The sequence below is a fragment of the Passer montanus genome, unplaced genomic scaffold (assembly GCF_014805655.1).
Source record: "Passer montanus isolate IOZ18808 unplaced genomic scaffold, ASM1480565v1 scaffold14, whole genome shotgun sequence".
Classification (NCBI taxonomy): domain Eukaryota; kingdom Metazoa; phylum Chordata; class Aves; order Passeriformes; family Passeridae; genus Passer; species Passer montanus.
In genome coordinates, this window is record NW_024360941.1 from 3,525,379 (window position 1) to 3,546,116 (window position 20,738).

Below are 20,738 nucleotides of genomic sequence, written 5' to 3' on the forward strand. Positions count from 1 at the left end.
TTTATTTGCACCAAAATTAACTTTAATGAGTATCCTTGCTAAAGGTCCTTAAAAAAGAGGAAGGCTGAAAAGTGACAACTCCCACTGGGGCTGAGCTTCAGAAAATATCTATGAGTGGTATGTACCACATTTGGGGGTTTTCCCTGTTTACTCTGAGGTAGAATATCTTCAACTTTTGTAGTGGGTCAGACTGCTTTTTAAAGAAGCAGCTGGCTTGATTTATTACATTATCGGGTGAAAGGATCTATTCCAAACACGTTTATGGTTCTTACACATCTCAAGTAATTATGACTAGATCAGGAGCAGAAAGCTACAGAGGAAACTATACAAGAAAGAAAATCCTTTATTTATAATGTAAGTTCTGTCTCACCCTGCACTGAAGAGGTAAAGCTTTTATTTTACTTTTCATTGAAAGAATATTTCACTTTTTATTCACTTGCTTGGTTCAGCTTCTTCTATTTTATCGCCTTGGAAGAGTTGTCAGCTGAGACATTAGCCCTAGAGTATATAGGAGTTAGATTAACTCTTAAACAGTTGTTTGAAACAAGTGTGATCTTAATTTATATGCTCAAAAGCTAGTCCCCACCTATGAAAGAAATGTTTTATGGTTGTCTAATCCTTTTGATCCATTTTTGCCTGTATATAGCCTATTACTGGTGCTGTTTGTTATAGTAGATGTCAAAGTATTTCTTGAGGTTTCCATAGACAACAACCTTTTGTAAACCCCTCTCTGTTCTGTATTCTTTTATATCAGAAACTGAGAGGCTGGCAGTTCATAATGCCTATTTTGTAGACATCTTTGCCATAGCAACAATGTGGGCTTAGATTTCGACTGTGATAGAGGTTTTTCTAATGTTTTTAATTCACCATTTTGTGGATGTGTTCTTGTATGCACATATTTCTTTAGTCAGAGAAGCTTTTCCTTCAGTACCTGACATAATTGCTCACAGGTTACCAGTGCTTTCTGACCATTGGCATCCTGACAAGCTGGTTTTTTGGAAAAAAAAAAAAATAAAAACTTAAAGTCTGAAACTCTTTGAGTCCACATAAAATTTAACTCCTCTCTCAAGTTCATCTCAACTGACCAACTTGTTTTGAAGCTTGTCTTGCTGTGCTGCTAAATGTTAGCCTTCACATCATAAAACAGATTTTAACTGTGAGACTGTTTATGTAATGGGGAATACCATGATCTACTGGTGACAGTAAAATCAAGGGCCAGATAGGAATAGGTCTCAAAGTGTTCAAGTAAGACATAAATCTGTGAAAAAACTTTTCCTCATAAAGAGTATTAGTTTTGAACACTCCTCTTTGTTCTTTCAGATTGTTTTCCTTAGTGTTAGTCATGAAGAGTAGTTAGTGTGTAAAAGTAGTGACATGCTGATACTGGAAATAAATTACACTGTGCATTTTTCTATATTTCAGTGAGTGTCTGGATTGTTACAAAGGGACTGTATTTATAAATTTCACTTCCCCTTAGTTGAAAAAGCTCCAGTTTTTATCTAAACTACAGAAAACATTTGGTTTCAAACAGATTTCACTAAATAATACTGAGCTTCTCAGACCTCTTGCAGCATTGCAATTTTAGGAAGAGGGAAAAAAGAGAAGGAAGAACGACTGGACTATTGCTGACAGCTCTTGGGACCTGGCTGTGTTTTGTGCTGCAGCAGCTTTCCTTGGGGCAGAGCCGTGTCCGTGCTCACAGCCCAGCCTTTGCCTGCCACAGAGCACATCCCAGCCTGCAAGGCAGAGACCAGGAGACAGTGTGATCCTGGAAACTTTCATGTGCCTGTGTGCCAGAGAGGGGGAGAGAGGGAGACCTAGAGCAAAGGCGAGCAGGGAGGAAGGCAGGGAGAGAAGGGAGCTCTCCTCACACACTGCTGAGGGCTCTCAGAGGCAGACTGTGCGTGCAGCACTCCGGCTGGTGTGCAGTTCGGAGGACAACATTCACTGACTTTATTCACTGAATTGCTGAAGGACAGATATGACACCCAACTGCTGCTTCTACATGCTCTTGCTTATTGGTACCAAGGGTAAGTGTCCCTGGCTTCCTTTCTTGTTTTGAACCTTGCAAAGCAGAGAGCTGATAAACTTCAGGAGTGGATTTCTTTTAAAAACCCTGGTGTCACAGTGTTATTTTACATTTCTTCACATCAATTATTTTGCAATAGAATCGAAGTGTAATGCAGTCTCTCAAGGTTACTAGCTACATGTCAGGATCAGATGTTTTTTGCATGTAATGTCTTGAGTGTTACTATTATTAGTTATGAGCTGAAATATAAAAATGAGAAAGAGCTTAAACATTGCATAAATACTTGCTGTAAATATTTATTGAAGGTACCTGCAGAAGTGACTTAACTCAGATGCCATGAAATCCGCATTTTAGACTCAGTTCAGTAGTTTGAAGTGATACTGTGCTAGTTCTACTAGGGGTCTAGTATAGGTAGTTCTCAGAGGGCAAAATGTATTCAGGTAATGGGAATTTTTAGCATTATAGCCAGTATAACATGCAAGAGGGAGACTGAATTCAATTTTAGTTTCCTTCAGATGCAAATCACTTCAGTGTGATGTGAGTTACACCAGACATGATCCTTACTTTAGCTGTGTTTTCTTCATTTCATTTGAGTACCCTGTTTGTAAGTGCTTCTTATGACTTGGCAAAGCTGTCCCCGTGAAGTTGCTGATGCTGATCTATATGCTGCAAGTTCCTAATGATTATCATTTTCTTTAGTTGTAATTATTATAAATTTCTTTCTGTTGCACAATGCCAATACTAAAATAGTGTTTCATTAATTGCGTAGATGAAAATAGCTGCTCTTTAAAATATGAACAGTTTAAATAATAGGAGCAAAAGGTCAAATTCTGTCATCTTTTGTATTGTGCAACAGCTTGTTCTCTTTCCTGTTTTTAAATGAAATAATTTTGGGTTCATGTGTTCATAGGATGCTGCTTAAGATAGGGTTTGTAAGGGGTATTGCCCCCACTAGGAGTTTGAGAAATAGAGCTCCATACACAGCTCTTTTTCTAGCTGCAAAACTCAGTTAAATCAGTGGAAAACCTCTAAGCAATTCCTGTACGGTTTAAAGGAATACATACTTGCAAGCCGCATGCATGAAAAAACCAGCAATATTAATGTATTTGGAATTAAGAAAGCAACAGTAATGACATTGTATCAAACCTGTGAGCAAGGTCTGGTTTCTTTTGCACCTGCATTTCTGTAAGCTATAATTCAATATTTAAAGTAGTACTTCCAGTTATGCAGAATAAAGGCTAAGTGTTTTCAACAAATTAAGCCTTTCACATTACTGTTTTCTATGCCAAAACATTAAAACATAGAAACATTCATAAAATATGTCCAAATTGTTGCTATAATTTCTGCTGTCAAATTCATCTCTGCTATGGAGTTTATGAAACATATTGGAATATATTAAGCATACAGCAAAATAAGATAGAAAATTAGGACTGTAAATGACTACAAGCCTTCTAGATATCATGGCCATTACCTTTTATGGTTTATACACCATATATATAGTGTATTATAGGAAAACCACGTGGTTCATCTAGATTTGTTAAAGTGATGAGTGAGTTCATAGATTAAAACACATTCATGCCTGGAGTCTCTGGCACCTGTTAGTGCCCTGTTTTGCACCCAAATTAGCTCCTGTTTAGTGTCACATCTCTTCACCTTGCCCAATGCACAGTTCACAGCTTCACTGCCTTTCAGAGTTTTAGTCAGCAATGCAAATGATAACCACACCTATAAGCTGACTGATTTCGTCTGCTCAATAAACATCAGCTCTGCTCAAGCCTTTAGGCTAGCTGGTATTAAACATTCCTGGAATAAGGATAGCTGTCCATAGAAATTGGATTTTTTTTGTGTGTGTCTGTGGATGGCTGCAAGTTCAGCTGCATTTTGTTGTGAAGTTTTTTATGTTAGGTGCTGGTATTTTTTTTTAATTTCTACAAAGTCACAGACCCTTCTAATTCTTTAAAAAGTAAAATGAGGAGTATATATTGCACAAAAGCTACTGGTTTGATTTACCTGGATTCATTCAGGCTGTGTCTCTTTAGTTTTCCATTCAACAGCTGAAGTCCAATCACTGTTTTTACTCCCTTCCTTGAGACTCTTCATTAAATCTTTTTTTTTTATGTAAGAAAAACCTTTCCCTCCAAAATCTAAATAATCAAATTAATTCAAGAAATTGAGCTTTGTAAATACTGGCAACTGCCTGACTATCTTCCCAAGTGGAATTCACTATCCCGGGCAGAGCTTTCTATGAAAACAAAGCAGCATCAATATCATGGTTTTTCTCCACAGAACAGCAGTGATTATGGAGATAAGTAAATTCAGACTGCAGCTGTGGAACTGGTGGTGCTGGATGTGTAGCCAGGGTGAACTTCTGCCTGGGTGGGTCACCCCCACGGCAAAGCTAGCAGGTCACTTCAGGTGTGTGGCTGGCATTGCACTGGCTGCTGCTGCATCTTTTCTCTTAGCAAAATACTCAGCTGTAACTGCTGCAGCCACTGTAGTGCCCCAGAGTCCCTTTGATTGGCTTTCTGGGGACAAAAAGCTATTTTATCCTCCTGGACCTTGGCTAAGTGACAGCATCTCAAACAATCCATTTATCAATCATTAAGCAAAACAGAAGAACATTATTATTGAAAAGTATTCAAAGTGAGTTCCAAAAGGGATTTGGCAGGCTCCTTGTGAAAAACAATTACAACTCTTATAATTTTAACCCTTTATGCTCTGTGCCTCTACCTGCTGCTTCCAATCCTATTTCTGCCTGTACCTCCAGCTCCTTTAGCCTCCTCTTTCTTTTCCCCCCTCATATTTTTTCCATCCTTTACCCTCACTTTAAAATGCCAAGGACAACTTTCTTTAAACCATCTGAATCTCATTACTTCTTCTGGTACTTCATGCAGGTGACAGCTGTTTTCAAGGCCAAGATCTTTTATACCAAATGCTTTCTGTCAAATGTGGGAAAGAGACAATCCTGAATCCTTCAGAAAATTGCAAGTTTATGATTGTGCTCCTGTTTACATAGTTTGTAACATATTTTAAGATTCCTTACAGATTTGTAAATAGGAAAGTGAAATTACTTCAGCCTTTGCACAAGCTCAAATAATCATTGTGTAATAGTAATATTTGGTTATTTCTTTCATTTAACTTGGGCATTAATCTGTCTGGCTTTCCTGTAGTTAGAACAATGTGCATCTTGTGAATGTACATGTGCATAACATGAAAATCAATGTATTTACAGAAAATCAGGGATTCAAGCTAGATTTCCTGAGGAAAATTTACTCTAGTATCAGTTAAAGGATAGTGACAATTTTACACAATGGTAAACTGAAGCTTTGAAAGTTAGATCCTGCTTGGGCAAGAATGTTTTCACCCCTTTGTTAACAGCCCGAGGAGCTACCCAAGTTGAAAACTTGACTGTTTATAGCAATTGTACCAGACTTGAACAATTTGCTCTGAAATTTTATGTGCAATCTGTGGACCTTGAGCAAGAAGACAAGAAAAACTTTTCCAAATTTTTTTCTGAATATGAGGAATTGGTACTTTGCCTACATTGCTCAATCTGGATAATCTTGTATTAAGCAAAGCATTTTCTCAAACGGGACTTTTGAAGTATCCCTCTACAATATCACTGTGCTGAAAGACAATCCTCTGACAGGCCATCTCACTAGAGCTGATGAGGCTGCTCAAGCCTGGTTGCAGCAAAGTAAAAATCACCTTTTCTAATAGATGTTACTTGCTGCTGGAGACCAGTGTGACACTCAGAGGATCTGTCACCAGCCATCTCAGCATGCATTTTCTCTTGAGTGCCATGACTTTGAAGCTGTCAAATCAGACTTTTAAATGGCTGGTGCAGGGCTGGGAGGCACAGGAGGCTGAGAGGATCAGGAAGTCATAATTGTTGTGTCTGAAAGACAGAAGAGGTGAAAATGTATTGGGAAGAACTGGAAAAGGACAATGAAAGCAGAGACAAAAGGGACAGGTAGATGGGACAATGGAACAGAGAGCTGAGGGGAAAGACTAATGCTACTTAGAAAGGGAAAATGGAAATCAGGAGGACTATTAGTCCTGAGCGGAGACTGAGGAAAGGGATGTGAGAGAGGGAGCCAGCAGGGAGCAGAAAGTTAATTAAAGGAGAAGGACAGGGAGTTCTGAGAGAGAGGAGTGAACATCTGAAGAATGAAGTCAGAGGATGGTGAGATCAGAACCAGGATTCTGTACAGAAAGAAAGGGATGAGATGATGGGAAGCAGGTAGTGATCAGACAAGAAGGCATGGGAGTGAAGCAGCTGGATTGAGCCTGAGCAGAAAAAGAAGCTGTGCTTGGTAGGGTGAGCTCTGTATTACAAAGCCAGAACAAAGCCCAAGATTGTCCTTGTGGCTTATGGACTTCTTTCAAAATATCTCCTCCTGAGTAGCACCTCTGCTCAGAGGCTGGTAATCAGCAGTGCCAGATCACTCTACCCTCTCAAAAAACAAAGGTCTGGAGAGCTAAAGAATCTGAACTAGTGATGCAGCCTGGTGCCCTGTTATAAAATGCTGAAGGGAAACTGATTTCCTCTTCTAATAGTAAATGTTACCTATGTCAGAGAAAGCTATTAATTTTGTAAACTTGGTGCTTAGGAATTTAGGTAAAGGACACAATCTTAATTTGTGCTATGTGCCCATACTGTTTTTTCTTCGTGTTATAACTCCACAAAAACACATGCTTTGTGTTCTGCATTAAAAGGGTGAATCAAAAATTATGGTGCATTACGTTGCCTGTGTGATCCCTTCTTCATTTGCTGCAGAAGATTAAGATAAAATGTAGACAAGGCTGGGGATTACAAAATGAAGCCCATTTCATGAAAGCAACTGAACTCTGCTGTAGAAAACTTTTCCTATTTTTTGCTCTAAAAGCCTTACAAATGGATAATAATTATATAGCAGATTTCCTGAGGGTTTTGGTTTGATCATCCTGATGTGGCAGTGTTCATTGCATGGTTCCCAGTAACATCTGTAAAAGCTGTGCTCCAGGTAGTCTGTGACACTGAGTGATTCAGAAAGTAAAAACCTCAAATTAGCAGAAACCCTTACCATGCATATGTTAATGTCTCAGCTCCCCATCTGGGCAATAGTATCATTTTTTAAACTGTAATCTAAGTAAGCTCTGAAGACTTAAAAGTGGTAAATCTAATTATTGTAGCAGTATGAGGAACTCATTAGGAACTTAATATTGTAGCTTCTAAGTAGTTAAACTGTAGACTAAAGAGCAAGATGCCACTAATGCACTAGAAGACTAATCAATGCATAGATAAAATGCCTTTAGTAATATATGGAGGTGTGTTATCAGAAATGTATGAAATATAAATATCTTGAGTTTGAATTCAGATATATAATATCTGAATAATATCATATAATGTAGATTATATTTGCTAATAACGGATGTTGCACATAAAGTGGCTGTGTATAAGCAAAGAGTTAATGCAGAGTCTTGTGCTCACTCCCTACTGTGTCTCCCCCAATGCTCATAAGGGGTGCAGCATGCAGCTGACTGGTGTGACAGGGCAGGACAAATACACCAGGAAGAAAGACTGATGGGAAAAGAAGAGTTTGAACGAGTCTAAGGAGCCATCAGCTGTGGCCTGGTGGGGAGATGCAGCCCTGGGAGCACAGGTTGAATTCTTGTCCAGGTGTGAGGGTGGGCAGGCAGTGGGACGAAGAGCCCAGCAGCAGTGACCCTGATCCTGAGGGATCTGTGCATGTGAGATGACTTAGCAGAGCTTATCCAGAGAGGATGTTAAATCACCCCATCCTCTAGAGCACAGCTCGTTGTGTTCCACCCGCCTGTTCTGTAGCAATCGTAAGGCTTTATTTGGTCAAAATGGTTTGTCTGAGTCAAGTCAGTTCTTCCTTCAGAGAAGAGCAAGTGTCAATATGGCACTAGGAGTGGGAGAGTGTGCAGTCACTGAGGCTCAAAGACATGTACAAATCTGTCAAAGCAGGTGAACATTACCTCTTTCTCCTCTGTTCTGCAGAAGAAATAATTGGCTTGACCTGGGAGAAGAGACTTCTCCCATCACAGACCTGATTGTCAATGCCATGCTTAACATAGGGGAAAAGGCATAGCTCTTGGGAGGGTAGAAGTGGTATTTTTAAACTTAGGAATATATTTTTGCCCTGGTATTTTTGTTTGTTTGTTTGTTTTGTTGTTTTTTGGTTTTGGTTTGTTTTTTTTAACAGATAGGAATAGATCAGCTCTTGTTTGGAATCGGCTAAGAGTAGCATCACTTAATAAAACTGCCCATGTCATAGTTAAAGCCAAAATTTGTGTGTATGGTGAAGAAAAGGACTAAATTAATGAATTTAAATGCCACATGATTGAATGTCTTGATTAGTCTGAAGTACTTAATAGTAATACCCTTGACAAAGATAATCTGCATTTTTAGAAGTTTTTTTCAAGAAGGCCCATCTACCATAAAAATATGCTTCTTAACCTCATTTTTTGGACTCCAATGTAAAACATGGAATTGGAGTGCATGTGAATCAACTGTTGTGTAGTCTTACCTAGAACTTATAGACACTGGTTTTCACACATGCTTTCTTTTCTTGTAATAAGTAGCACTGCAAACATGTGTTTATAAATCCTGATTTTTCTTCAGTATGTATTCTCAGTACCATGCAGAAAGAGTACAGCCACTTTCAACTTTTTCCAAAAACATATCAGTATCAGAAACAGGTAAGTTGTTTTTTCCACACCTCTAAGACTTAGATGTCACAGGAGGTCTTTCTTTTTCTTAAATCGGTTTAGCAAAAATCAAACACCTTGTACATCTTTCCATTCTATCATGGTTACTACCACTACTTGGTTTAATTTTCATTTTTTTCTTTTTAAATATTTCATTTGCATATTCACTGCTTTCACATCATAATTCAACTAGATTGGCTTCTTGGTTTCTAGATTGGCTCCACAGAGCAGGGTCTCACTGAGAAATGAGAAAACAGTGTCAGGAGTAGACACCATCCTCTTTTACGTTAGATGAAGTGGCATGAAATGAAGAGAAGGAGAGACTATAGACTATGTGAAGGTTAAATCCACAGCAATCCACACAAAAATGTTGCTTAGCCAAAGTGCATACAAAATGGAGCCACATTTCTGAATGCTCTTTCTTATTATATTTTCTATTTTGGATATCCAAACATCCAAATATGTGCTGCTCATGTGACATTTCTTTATGTACATTAAAAAATGCATAAAATCTATAAGTTATAATTTAAAGATCTATTGCTCTTAATCTGCATGCACATTTTGATACAACCTGCAGAAGAAGAAATAAGTCAGATGTCTCTGGTCATGGGGTCCAGACAGCTGGATGACGTGATCTCAGAGACTTTTTCCAACCTAAACATTCTGTGGCTTAACCAGCTAACATTATTCACTTGATGAAGGTCAGAAATCCTATTAACTTGAGATAATTTCTGTTTTATGCACTTAACTGGAGTGTCACAACTTTTAGTGGTGAGTTATGTGTACTCATAGTAGAATACAGCAGAGATTGGGAAAATTGTGATATTTAAATCAAAGCAATGAGTCAGAATCCAACAATAATGCATTTATTTAAGCACATTATGCAAATTGATTTTTCACGAAATAGTTCTGTCAGGTAGGGCACAGGGCAGAGCCACCTCCAAAATCTATACTTGTAGTTCTATATTCAATTTAAATTCTTAATAGTTATAAATGGTCCTTAGTAACAAAGGTATGTGAATTAATAAAATATATCAGACAGTCCTGTCTCCAGCTGACCAAGAAATAATGTATTATCATTGTTACAAGATTAAACTTGAGTGTGCTTCAGAGCTTCACTTCAAATTATGCTGGCTCAGTTCCATTGTAAGAGCTATTATTGCAATCCTTTTAGTCTTTACTAAAACCACAATAAAGGGAGAAAAAAAAAATAAAAACAGAAAAAAAAGACAGATTATGTTTCATATTTCAAATACAATGTTATGGCTCCCAAAACACTTTTTCTCTGTCTGTAGTCTTAGAAACAGCATAACTGAGGTGATTTTTTAAAGACTTACTTGAGATTGTGCTACTTGGGAGAAGAGGAAAAATGGTGAAATCTGAAATTATGGCTGATGTCCAGCTTGCTTAGCTCTAGTGACTCTGTAGCAAAATAAGAGACTAGAGAGCAAAAGAAGACAGAGAAAGAGATAATAGAATCTCCCACTGCCACCCTTTAGGTTCTTTTCCTCAGACTGTTTGGGCTGGCTGTTCTCAAACCTATTCTTCTATCATCAGCACTGTGAGGTGCTTATTCTACTACGTTGTTTCCTCATCACAACATACCAAAGTTGGAATAAATTGCATAACTTCTGTTTTGGGGTGGGGGTGAGAGTGTAGATACTTCACAGGAAAAAAATGGAAGACAGGTTTGCCCTTTCTGACAGCAGAAAAGTTAGGCAATTGGTTATTATATTTTAGGTTGTTTCTGCCTTGAGGACAGTTGACGATACCCAGGTAATTCTTTTCTGTTCTTTTGCAACATAATGTGTTCTCAGAATATCCTACAATCTGAATATCAGCAAGTAATTTCCATGTTCATTGACTTTCTAGTTTCATTCCCCTTTCTCATTGTAGCTTTCTCTTAAGACTTTGCTTCTCATTGCAGCTTTCTCTTAAGTACTTTCTGTCGCATCTTCTGGATTTCTTTTTGCTTCCATGCATGAATGCACATGTACACAAACTTCCTCCTGTATATGACATTGTGTCATGAAGTCAATTAAGTCTGCCTTTTGTTTATGGAAACTTAGAGAAATATTACAAATGTCTGTTGTTTGTAATTTAAATAATTTAGTTTTCACTAGTCAGTGTTTCACTTTTGCTTACTTTATGCATGGCTAACTGGATTAACTTGCTGCAAGCAGCAAGTCAGAAATTAATTTCCTTATAGTAATCTCTAATTACTGTCCTTATGTATTGAAATTCACAATGCTGGTTATCTAGGTGAAGTGAATGATTGTTGCTTGGGGCACACTAATTTATTTATAAACATCTGTCCTTAATTTTTTTGGCTAAAGTATATTTTTAATTATTGGATTGCTCAGATTTAAAAAAAAAAAACAACAACATTCATTAGCATACTACTATGTTATAAGATACAGAAAATAATTGTAAGATATCTGGCAAATATTGCATTAGAAGAAACCTTTTACCCTAGGATTACAAAACTTCAAAAATGCCACTCCGGATATGAAACTTCAGAAGTCTTTTTTAATTGGTTTGGGTGTTTTTTATTACATGTGTTTAAATTATTGCCTCATAAATGCTGCATTTCAAATGATGGGGGGGAAAAAATTACTTGCAATAAACTTCTTTTTTCTTTGGAGCTTAAAGAACCAGGCCAAACACACTCAAGAGTGGTTGTGAGAAAGAATTAACTCCTGGGAGAGCAGTTTCCTCTACTTTGATGTTTAACCCTTCCCTTTCCAGGCCTTCCAGGAGGGATGGTACTGACTAGTGCAGTGTATTTAACACATTTGTATTGGTTTCTTTATTTCTATTCAATACCTAACACCACTTGAATAAAACCCTAGTGTTTCATACAGCCAGCTTTCAACTTGATATTGCTCTGCTGTGAAAAAGAAATTAGTGAAACTGAGGAGTTACACTGAGGCAAAAAATATAGAGACAAAGGAAAGCTTACTTTGATGTATTTTCTATTGGAAAATCATGTCAGAATATGGAGCTAGAACCTTTTTCTAAACAGAAATAATAGTCAGATATTGTTTAAATTCTGTTTATTTGGGGAGAGGGAGAAAAGGGAAAGTGGAGCAATAAAAAGGTATGGCTCTGTTCATTAATTTGTGTCTTTGTTAGGTGTTATGCTGTTATGTTATCTTCTGAGAAAGCCCTTCAAAATGTGAGGCTTTAACTTATTTTACTTCATACTGGGGCTTTTAGTGAAATTATCTCTTTCAGTTCTTTATGCACTTATTCTAATTCTGTGCAATCAGAATAAAACAACAAATTAATAAAAGGTAAAAAAGGCAAATCCTCTGGCAAGATGCCATGTCACCAGTCTGAGTTGTTCTACTGGCAGTTTCCAGCCCTGGAGTGGATTTATCTGGCACTTAGACAGCAAGGATCTTCCAACCCTATAACTGCATTAATTAGACTGAATTATCTGTGGCATAACTGATAACTAGTGATGTTGTTGAGAGATTGGAGGTGATATTTTCAAAAAAGATAGCACAAATTTTCTGCTTTGGAAAATGCTTCTGAAATGAAAGCATTGTGTAATCCACAGCAAGATATGAAGGTACTTTATGAAATGAAAATCCAAGATAATTGCCAGATTGGCGTGCAAGAGTCATAATCTATGCACAATTTTTGCTAAAATCCATTGCACGATATTGTGTTTAATGGAAGCAAATATAAATTTAGTTCTGTAGTTCAAGTACTGCTTGTTCCTAGAGTGACATCTAATATAGTTTGCTAAAGATAAATATAATGCAATAAAACTGAAAGTGTATTTCTGGTTGCAAAAATAATAGCTAAATATTTTTTAAAAATTCTAGTGCTTTAGAAATGAATCTGTCATACTGAATAAATGACACTGTGTCAGTTGCACCCAATCAAACCTAAAATTAAAAACACAACACATATGCAATAAATACATATATTTAGAACATGTTATGGACTTCAGGGCTGGACAACTACCAAAGCAGAGGCACAAATTGCAAAAAAGGCAGTGCAGTGATAACAGTTTGATTACACTTCTGTGAGTGCCCTGTACAGATATTTAAAGGCTTTAAGCCACTTTGTCTCAGGGATTAATGCCAAAGAATCTATTGCCGCTAGACCAAGGTCTATTTTGGTATAGAAGTTTTGCCCAAGGTGTTACCCCAAGTGTGTGTACATTAACAGCACTAAAGTACAAGTGCATAAACTCTGTTTTGTTCTTGTATGAAACTGGAATCTATTTTCAATATGCTATTTATGGACAGTTTAAATGCTAGTTTTATTGACATTAGTAATAGGAGATTCTTGTTACATTTTCCCAGATATCACTAGAAAGCTTCTCCTAAAAGAAAATTTTAGGAGAATCTTTATAAAATGAAAAAAACAAAAAGATTCTCACTGATAAAGTTAAAATTAGTTAAATGAAATTATAAAGAAGTTAACTTTTTATTTCTATCCTGAAATACAGTGGACTGACTTTATCCTTGTCTCAGTCATATAATACTCCAAAATCCCTTGTTTAAAGGGAAGAAGCTGAAAATTCTGAACAAAACCAGGAAAATTAATCTAAGAATGAACTCCATCTCTTCATTCACTTCTACATATTGTTGTAATGTTCAAATTCAGACAACAATTTTTTTTAAATATCTTTTTTGAAGTTGTTGTATCTTCTTTTCTGTTTTTTGGTGATTCAAATGCATCTGATCAAAGTTGGTCAGTCACTCGTCACTTCTGTTCTTTGTTAATAATTAATTAAACATCTTGTAAGGTTAAGTAGTTCATAGTTGTAAACTTTTATAACCTTTTTCTGATGATTCATCTTCACAAATGAAGGTAATAGGCTTATGAGACTTGTTCTATGTTATGTTAAAGGTTTTCCAAAGCCATTTCACATGCCCTTAATATACCATTCAGCAGAACAGGACCTTTTTCAATCAACCATCAGCTTGAAGTATTCAAGCTAGCACAAAAATTACAGGTGAAATTGATTTTAACTTCAATATTTTCTGAGTTGATTCTGTTTTATTAGAACAAAACATTCTGTATCAAAGCAAGAATATTTTCAGTCTTCTCTTTCTCCAGCCCATCTCCCACTGTATGCAGAAGTACAGCAACAAAAAAAAGTTATGTAAGATTGGAAAATTGCCACCGGCTTTGCATGAGTGCATTTGAAGAACTTGGGCTTTTGTAGGTAAAATAATTTTCCGTCAATAAAACACAGGGTGGATTCTTCAGTACCAGAATCATTCCTCAGTTCTTGGCATCTAAGGAGCCTTTTCAGAAAGCAATTGGATTTCCTCAACCATTTTGAAGTGCTAACGCACTTAAAGTGAGGAAAAACAAGTTAGCTTATTTGGCTGATGGAATTCATGAGTCATTTTGGATTCGTGACACTGGACTTCATGTTATTCAAACTCTTGAAAACACAAAACTATTTTCCTGGTATTATGATATGCCTTTATTTGAACCTATATGCAGCAGAGTTGATACTGTTGTGACTAGTGGGTACCAGGCAATGAGTAATGCCTTTGGTTGGTTTCAGTGCTCGTGGCTCAGTCCCACCAGCCCAGAGCTGTTCCCTTTACGGAGTCATCCTGACTTCTTTTATGGAACCTACAAGTCTTAAATCTGTGTTCTTATAGTGCACATGTGCCTTATTTGGTGTCTCAAACAGCACTTGTGACCCAATCACTGTGTTTCAAAGAATGCACAAAACTAGCAAGCCTAATTAATCAATTTAGTTGGAAGCCAAGCCATGTTGTCCTGGGAACATCTTGTTCTTGGCTTTCCCAAATGCGTTCCTTCTTTCGATTTCATTTCGTGACTGTTTAAAGAGGGGTTGTCATGTTCTTTCCCCAGTGATTCTGCATCCATGAACGGAGTAAAAAGCCTTATCATCAAAGCCTGTCATCTTTACTAGATGACAACCCAACACATGCTTGTTCCTTTAGCAAAGGAAAGCAGCATTAACTTAGTCAGATATTTAAAGACAAGCAGGGAAAATTATCCACTTTCTTCCTCACCGCAGATGTCTTAAGCATCTCAAAGCAGCCAGTCTGGACAAGCTTAAAAAGTGCACAACAGAAATTCTTGTTTTGTTTCTGAAAATTTGAGATGAATTTGGGAGATTGTAGGGGACCCTAAATACACAACAGTCAGAAACATTTAATTTGCAGTATCATGAACGTGCTGCTAAGTTAAACATTTTTCTTTATTGAGACAACAAGAGTCAGAAAGAGGTTTTTTTGTGGTTTTGCTGCTTCATCTATTTCTTTCCACCTACTTATTTTCTCTTTGTTCTTAGAACATTGCAAATATTTTAATATTTTTGCTTAATGTTATGAAAATAAATTTTCTGGTACAGAATAGCTGAAATGTGTGCAATTATCTCTATGTCACAGGAAGGCAGGAGATTTTCTCTATGAAGTATACAAGGAAGAGGCTCTTTTACTTGGTATCTGTAGAAGCAAACCTTCTGATAAGCAAGTCTGTCACAGGTTTATCACTTTTCATCTTCTTTTGGCTGCTAAAAAAAAGAACAAACAAATACAAGAAGAGTGGTTCAATTTTTTCATAGTGGAAAATCAATCAAATGTAGAAAAGGCAACAACTTTAATACCACATCACAAAGATGGAGTGATAGATCATTATCTTGTCATGGTGAACTCCAGTGTCAGTAAAGTCTGTATTTGCAAAACAATAACCATAATTTTTAATTGTTGTTGTTGCATTGCTATCTTTATCCATTTTCCTCACATAAAAGACCAAAATTTAATTTCCTCAAACTGAAAGATAATTGTTTGAGTATTGTCTAGCATTTTACAACAGTTTTTACTGTCTTATCTCCTGTCTACCTTTGTCAGCTTTACCAAATATTTCCCCAGAGAACTGGGGGCTTTTCCATACATAAATCTGCAATCAGCAGAGTCCAAACTTCTGTCTTTTTTTGCATAAACAAAGTGATGTTAACAAGTCAGTGGACAAAGACCAGTGCTTTCACTGATTTTATAACTGGGATGAAGTTACTGAGTTTTGAAGCTGTGTTGTCTCCTTTCCCAGGCAGATATTTACATGCCAGAATAATCCAACATAGCACAAATGAATAATGCAGAGATTCGGAATAGATAACACTGAGGCTATAAATGTACGGAGAATTCAAAACATTGAAAATCATGAGGGACTTATTCTTTGTGGCAAAGTACAGATTTCTAATATGTAACAGCAAATCCATTAACTAGTTCAGGGATTAATACTATTTGAATAATTAATAATTTTTGGGACATGCTGTGAAATTCCATTGAATGGTACTGTGAGAAGATAAATGCTTTTGTTTGAAATTTAAATTGCACGCAGATCAGCCCCTTTAAGCATAAGGTTAAGATCAGTCTAAATATGTCTCTAGCATGTAGGATAAAAAGCTTGACAAAATGTGAGAGGTTTTTTGATTGTCTGTTTGGCGTGTTTTCATTTATGGTCCTTTTTTCCGTACTGGTGTCTCTTACCAATGGTTTGGTAGGTACTCAGATTGTAGCACTTAAGAGAGCCTCAGTTGCCTGCTCAGCTTTTTGCTAAGAAAGATGCTTAAGACACCAAGTAGTACACAACACTGTTTGCTTAACAGTATGCCTACATAAGCTTAGTTTGCTACTTCTTTTTAGGTAGAACAAGTTAATCATAATGTTCTGATTACAAGCACAGAACAGCAGAAAAATTTATCAACAATACACAAATGTGAATTCACCCTGTGACTAGGATGCAGCTGTATTTTTGGTATCTATACATAAAAGTTTTAAGGAGCTGATGCTCTTTGAGTAATTGCATAGACTATATAGTTATGTAAAAAGCAAATCAACTTTTCTAAATCATTCAGTGGTGGTTAGCTGGAATATAACAATTTCTATGCTGGCTGCTTCTGACAGCAAGAATAATTCTGTACATATAAAAGACATTTATCTCCATTTTCTGCAGCTACAGCTCTTACATTCAAATTTTTCAGAGTTTTAAACATTGTCAAGGGCTTAACTGGAAGAAAGTTCTTCCAGAAGGGATTTTTTATGAATCTGAAGTAATTGATTGAATCTCAGGTGATCTCTCTTAGTCTAAGAGAAAAATGAGTGCAAAAAATGAGATATTGTCCAAGAACATTCCTTGTTAATCTGGGAAAGTTATGTGAAAGATTGATAATTTGTCTTTGAAAATAGCCTGGAAAAATAGTTACATATTTCGGAATTAGGAGTTTACTATCTGAACAAGCATCACATCATAGTTAATAAAGTTTTTAGAGAGTATTTGAAGTCCTCTAAGATTGTAATGAAATTTAAAATAAATTCTGTATTTGATTTTTGGGTTTTTTTTGTGACAGTATGCATTAAGTCAAATGGTAGCTCCAATAAGAAAGTGATACTCCTATTTGAAAGTGCTTCAAAAATTAAATTAGCAGGCCCTTGCAGAAAGGTACTAGGTAGGTTTAAGGAAGCTTTGAAAGTGAAGAGCTGTGGAAGTGAAGTGTTCTGTCCTGATGATGCTTTTCTCCATTTCCAAGGTGTTATGGACTGAACAAATTTAATTCTAGTGTAATTTTAAACTTGCTCCATTGTATGCTCTTGGGATGAAGTTGGTCTTGTACAACAAGACATCTGACTTGGCATCCTGCAATCCATTACAAAAGCAGTCGTTAAGTCACGATTTTTCAGGGGAAAAATGGTGATGGCAGAATTTGTCCCTCAGGTGCGCTGATGGGGCTGGTAAGACATGATGCATCTGCAGATGTGGGTGATTGCAGCTGCTGCAGCACAGAACTGAAGAACAGAGGACAGGCAGACTCCTGGCTGTCCCTTATCAGCATCCCTCTACCTTTCCCTTCAGCGCTGCCTGAATGAAGTCCTGTGTTCTCTGAAATTCCTTCCTACAGACCATGGGCTCAGCAGAACAGCACCTGTGTATCTAAACTTCACACTGATATATTCTGATTCAATATCTCCACAGTTTTTGGATCAGACTGACAGCTCTTCTGAAGGATTCATAATTGGCCCGTTCATGATATCTTACTAAATTTTCAGCAAAACTGTGCCATGGATTTCATCTTAGTTGCCTTGTTATTTGATCCTTGATCCATTTACACCAAGAAGTCTCTTTAAAATTAGAATATAATCAAACATATATAGGTCTGACTTTGTATAAAGGGGCTTATCTATCTGGATCTAAAATTTCAGCACAAATTAATGTTTTAGAATTATTTGGGTTGGAAGGGACCCTAAAGATCATGTTGCTCCAACCACCCTTCCAGAGACAGGAATACCTATGGCTTATCTAGTATATTGTTAAAATAAATCGTGAAAATATCCTTTAAAATGGTAGCCTTAGATCATTTGTCTTGTATAATTAACATTTTCATCTTATTCTGAGGAAGAATAGGGAGGAATTACCTGTTTGCTTTATATCAAAGGAAATTTTAATTAGCTAACAATATAAAATATTTTTGCTAAGTTTAACAAGTACTTCATATACTGTTTTTAATTTCATGTCCAATGAATTAATACATTTTTGTTGCTTGATATTCACATTCAAATGTAAATGAGTACTTACAAAGGCATAATATCAAATACCTTTAAACACAGCATAAAATAAACATATTTTTTTCTATTCCTATTTAGTCATCTGTGACTCTATGGAAGACCATGTTTCTGGAGCTGGCACCAGGTGCCCCCTGGGCTACTTTCCATGTGGGAATATCACAAAGTGTTTGCCCCAACAGCTGCACTGCAATGGTGAGGATGACTGCGGCAATCGGGCTGATGAAGACAACTGTGGTACGTGGCTGTGACTTTGCTTCGTGTCTAGCACCTGTAGTCACTGAAACCCAGGCAGTGCTCACACCAAACAGGGGGCTGTGGAGTGTCAGCAGTAGCAAAGTTACATGTTTTGCAGAGGATGCAGCAGGTCTGCTTTAGCTAATCAATCCACCCAGCAAACCATTTTCTAGAGAAAGAAGAATGAGCCACATTTTTCTTTGTACATGGTATCATGTATCCCGTTTTTCCCCTGCTTTTAACTGGTTTGTAGATGTCATTTTGATGTCTACAAATGGATCTATCAAAGACCGTTGCTGAGGAGAGTTAGATGTACGCTCCAACAGAGTTTATGAAAAGCTTAATGTGACTTAATGTAGGAAACATAATTTAGAAGAATTTTCAAGGTTTTTCAGAAATTATTTATGACCTAATTTGAGAGAAACAAGTGCACCTTAAGTGTACTGCCAGCAAGCGTACTACTACAAGCTGGACTACCAGCAGGCTTTGGTGGTTAAAAATGTAAAACCCCCAGGGCACACACATAGTCAGGTCACTTGTGCGTGCTGTTTTGATCCTTGTCTCTCCTAACCCCTCTGGATGGTAGCTGTGATCTTGACTTGTGGGCTTTGGCTTTACCTCTAGTGCAAACCAGGTAGGGCCAGGGCTTTGCATGGCCACTTACCTGTCCATGCTGCTTCTTTGTGAGCATGGCCCTGGCACAGCTCTTGTCTATGCTGAGCAGCATCTCTCATGCAGTGTTTGGACACAGCTCAGAGGTGGCACAGACCTGGGATAGTCTGGAATGGGGCCCCATATTCTGTGAAGAGAAAGCTTCACCATTTGGTTGTGAGCTAAGACCACAGGGAGAGAAAATCAACCCTAGCACATTTTTTTACTGTTGTTGCCACCTTATTTACAGCCTGGATATTTCAGAGGTGCTCTCCAGAGCTGCTGATCCGTGGCAGATGGGGGAAGTAGGCTTCCTACTCCTTAGTAGTTTTCCTGTAGCCATGGAGGACAGCCAAGTGCACCGTGCCCTGCCCCACACACTGCCTCCAGCCCCCCAGAGCCAAACAGCTGAACTGGTTGTCTGTCCCAGACAGGCATGTTGCCATCACATCTGGGTGGGAGGACTGCAAAGAATTAAACTATTAAGTGAAAATTCTATGCTATGTATACTGAAAGAAATTTTCCGAAAGAAATTTCAAACAAAATATGGTAAAGGTATTTTTCACTAGCACTCTCAGCAAAGTCAACGAGTTTTTGGAAGTAGTTGTTCTCATAGCATGTGAAACTGATTTGTGTACCTATATCTTATTATTACACCTATGCAATTTCAGGGTCTTACTCCATATGAATGTGATTTTAAATTCTAATCCTGTATAATGAATCTGCACCATTTTGTAGTTTTATATAATTTGTTGGTGCTATAAACCTACTTTCTACTGTAAAATCCTGAACAAAAATGGCTTGTTCTGTTTTTTCTGTAGTCATCTTGACCTACAGTAGCAGGAATTGCCAGTGATGATGCCCTCTCTTGTTTAAGAAGTCCAAGGACAATAAACAGTTGCTTTATCCATATTTCATTTCTGTATATTACCACAAAGTCTATCATACAAGGACTTGCTGAAAGATACAGCTTAGTATGATAATAATTAGGATATACATAGTTTTATAATGGGAGGTACAAGACACTATAGGATCATAGAAATTTTTAGGTGGGAAAAGAAATTTAAGATCATTGAGACCATTAATCAATGCATCTGATCTTATTACTAACACAGAACTGAGGTATTCTTGGATTATGAATAACCAATTTCAATAATTCAATTAGAAGTAGCATGGGTTGTCAGTGAGCAGGGAGAGTGCTGCAAGAAGTGATTTCATACTGAACTCTGAAGCAATGAATAAAAAAGTCCTTAGTAATGCCTCAGTGTTCTTCTATAGAAATGAACATACGAAACAATTCAGCTGCAATATTGAATCCTCTTCTGTGCATTGTAATTCAGGAATGAGCTAGCCTTGATCTTTGGAAATCTAAATTCAAAAGATGAAGAGTTATTGTATGGATCTACAGGGAAAAACTATGCTGCTCATGTTTTTCTCATATCTTGACCCCCTCTTCTCACTTAGAAAATGCATTAGTATAATATGCAGCAGTAATGTTTTCTCAGAAATTGGCGTTGCAATCATACTTTGTT

The 20,738-nt window shown here is 37.1% G+C and overlaps 1 protein-coding gene across 4 annotated transcripts in view; it reads left to right on the top strand.

The window, feature by feature from the left end:
• Positions 1 to 254: 254 nt before the first annotated feature.
• RXFP1 (relaxin family peptide receptor 1) overlaps positions 255 to 20,738 on the top strand; it is a 48,815-nt gene continuing 28,331 nt past the window's right edge. For 2 of the 4 annotated variants that reach the window (XM_039700239.1, XM_039700240.1), the window contains exons 1-2: positions 1,873 to 2,030; positions 18,400 to 18,513. In XM_039700239.1, the coding sequence (XP_039556173.1) occupies positions 1,982 to 2,030; positions 18,400 to 18,513 (163 nt within the window). In that variant the 5' untranslated portion in view covers positions 1,873 to 1,981. Of the gene's footprint in view, positions 355 to 1,872; positions 2,031 to 18,399; positions 18,556 to 20,738 lie in introns of those variants that run through there. The other 2 variants (XM_039700241.1, XM_039700242.1) reach the window with 2 other exon arrangements.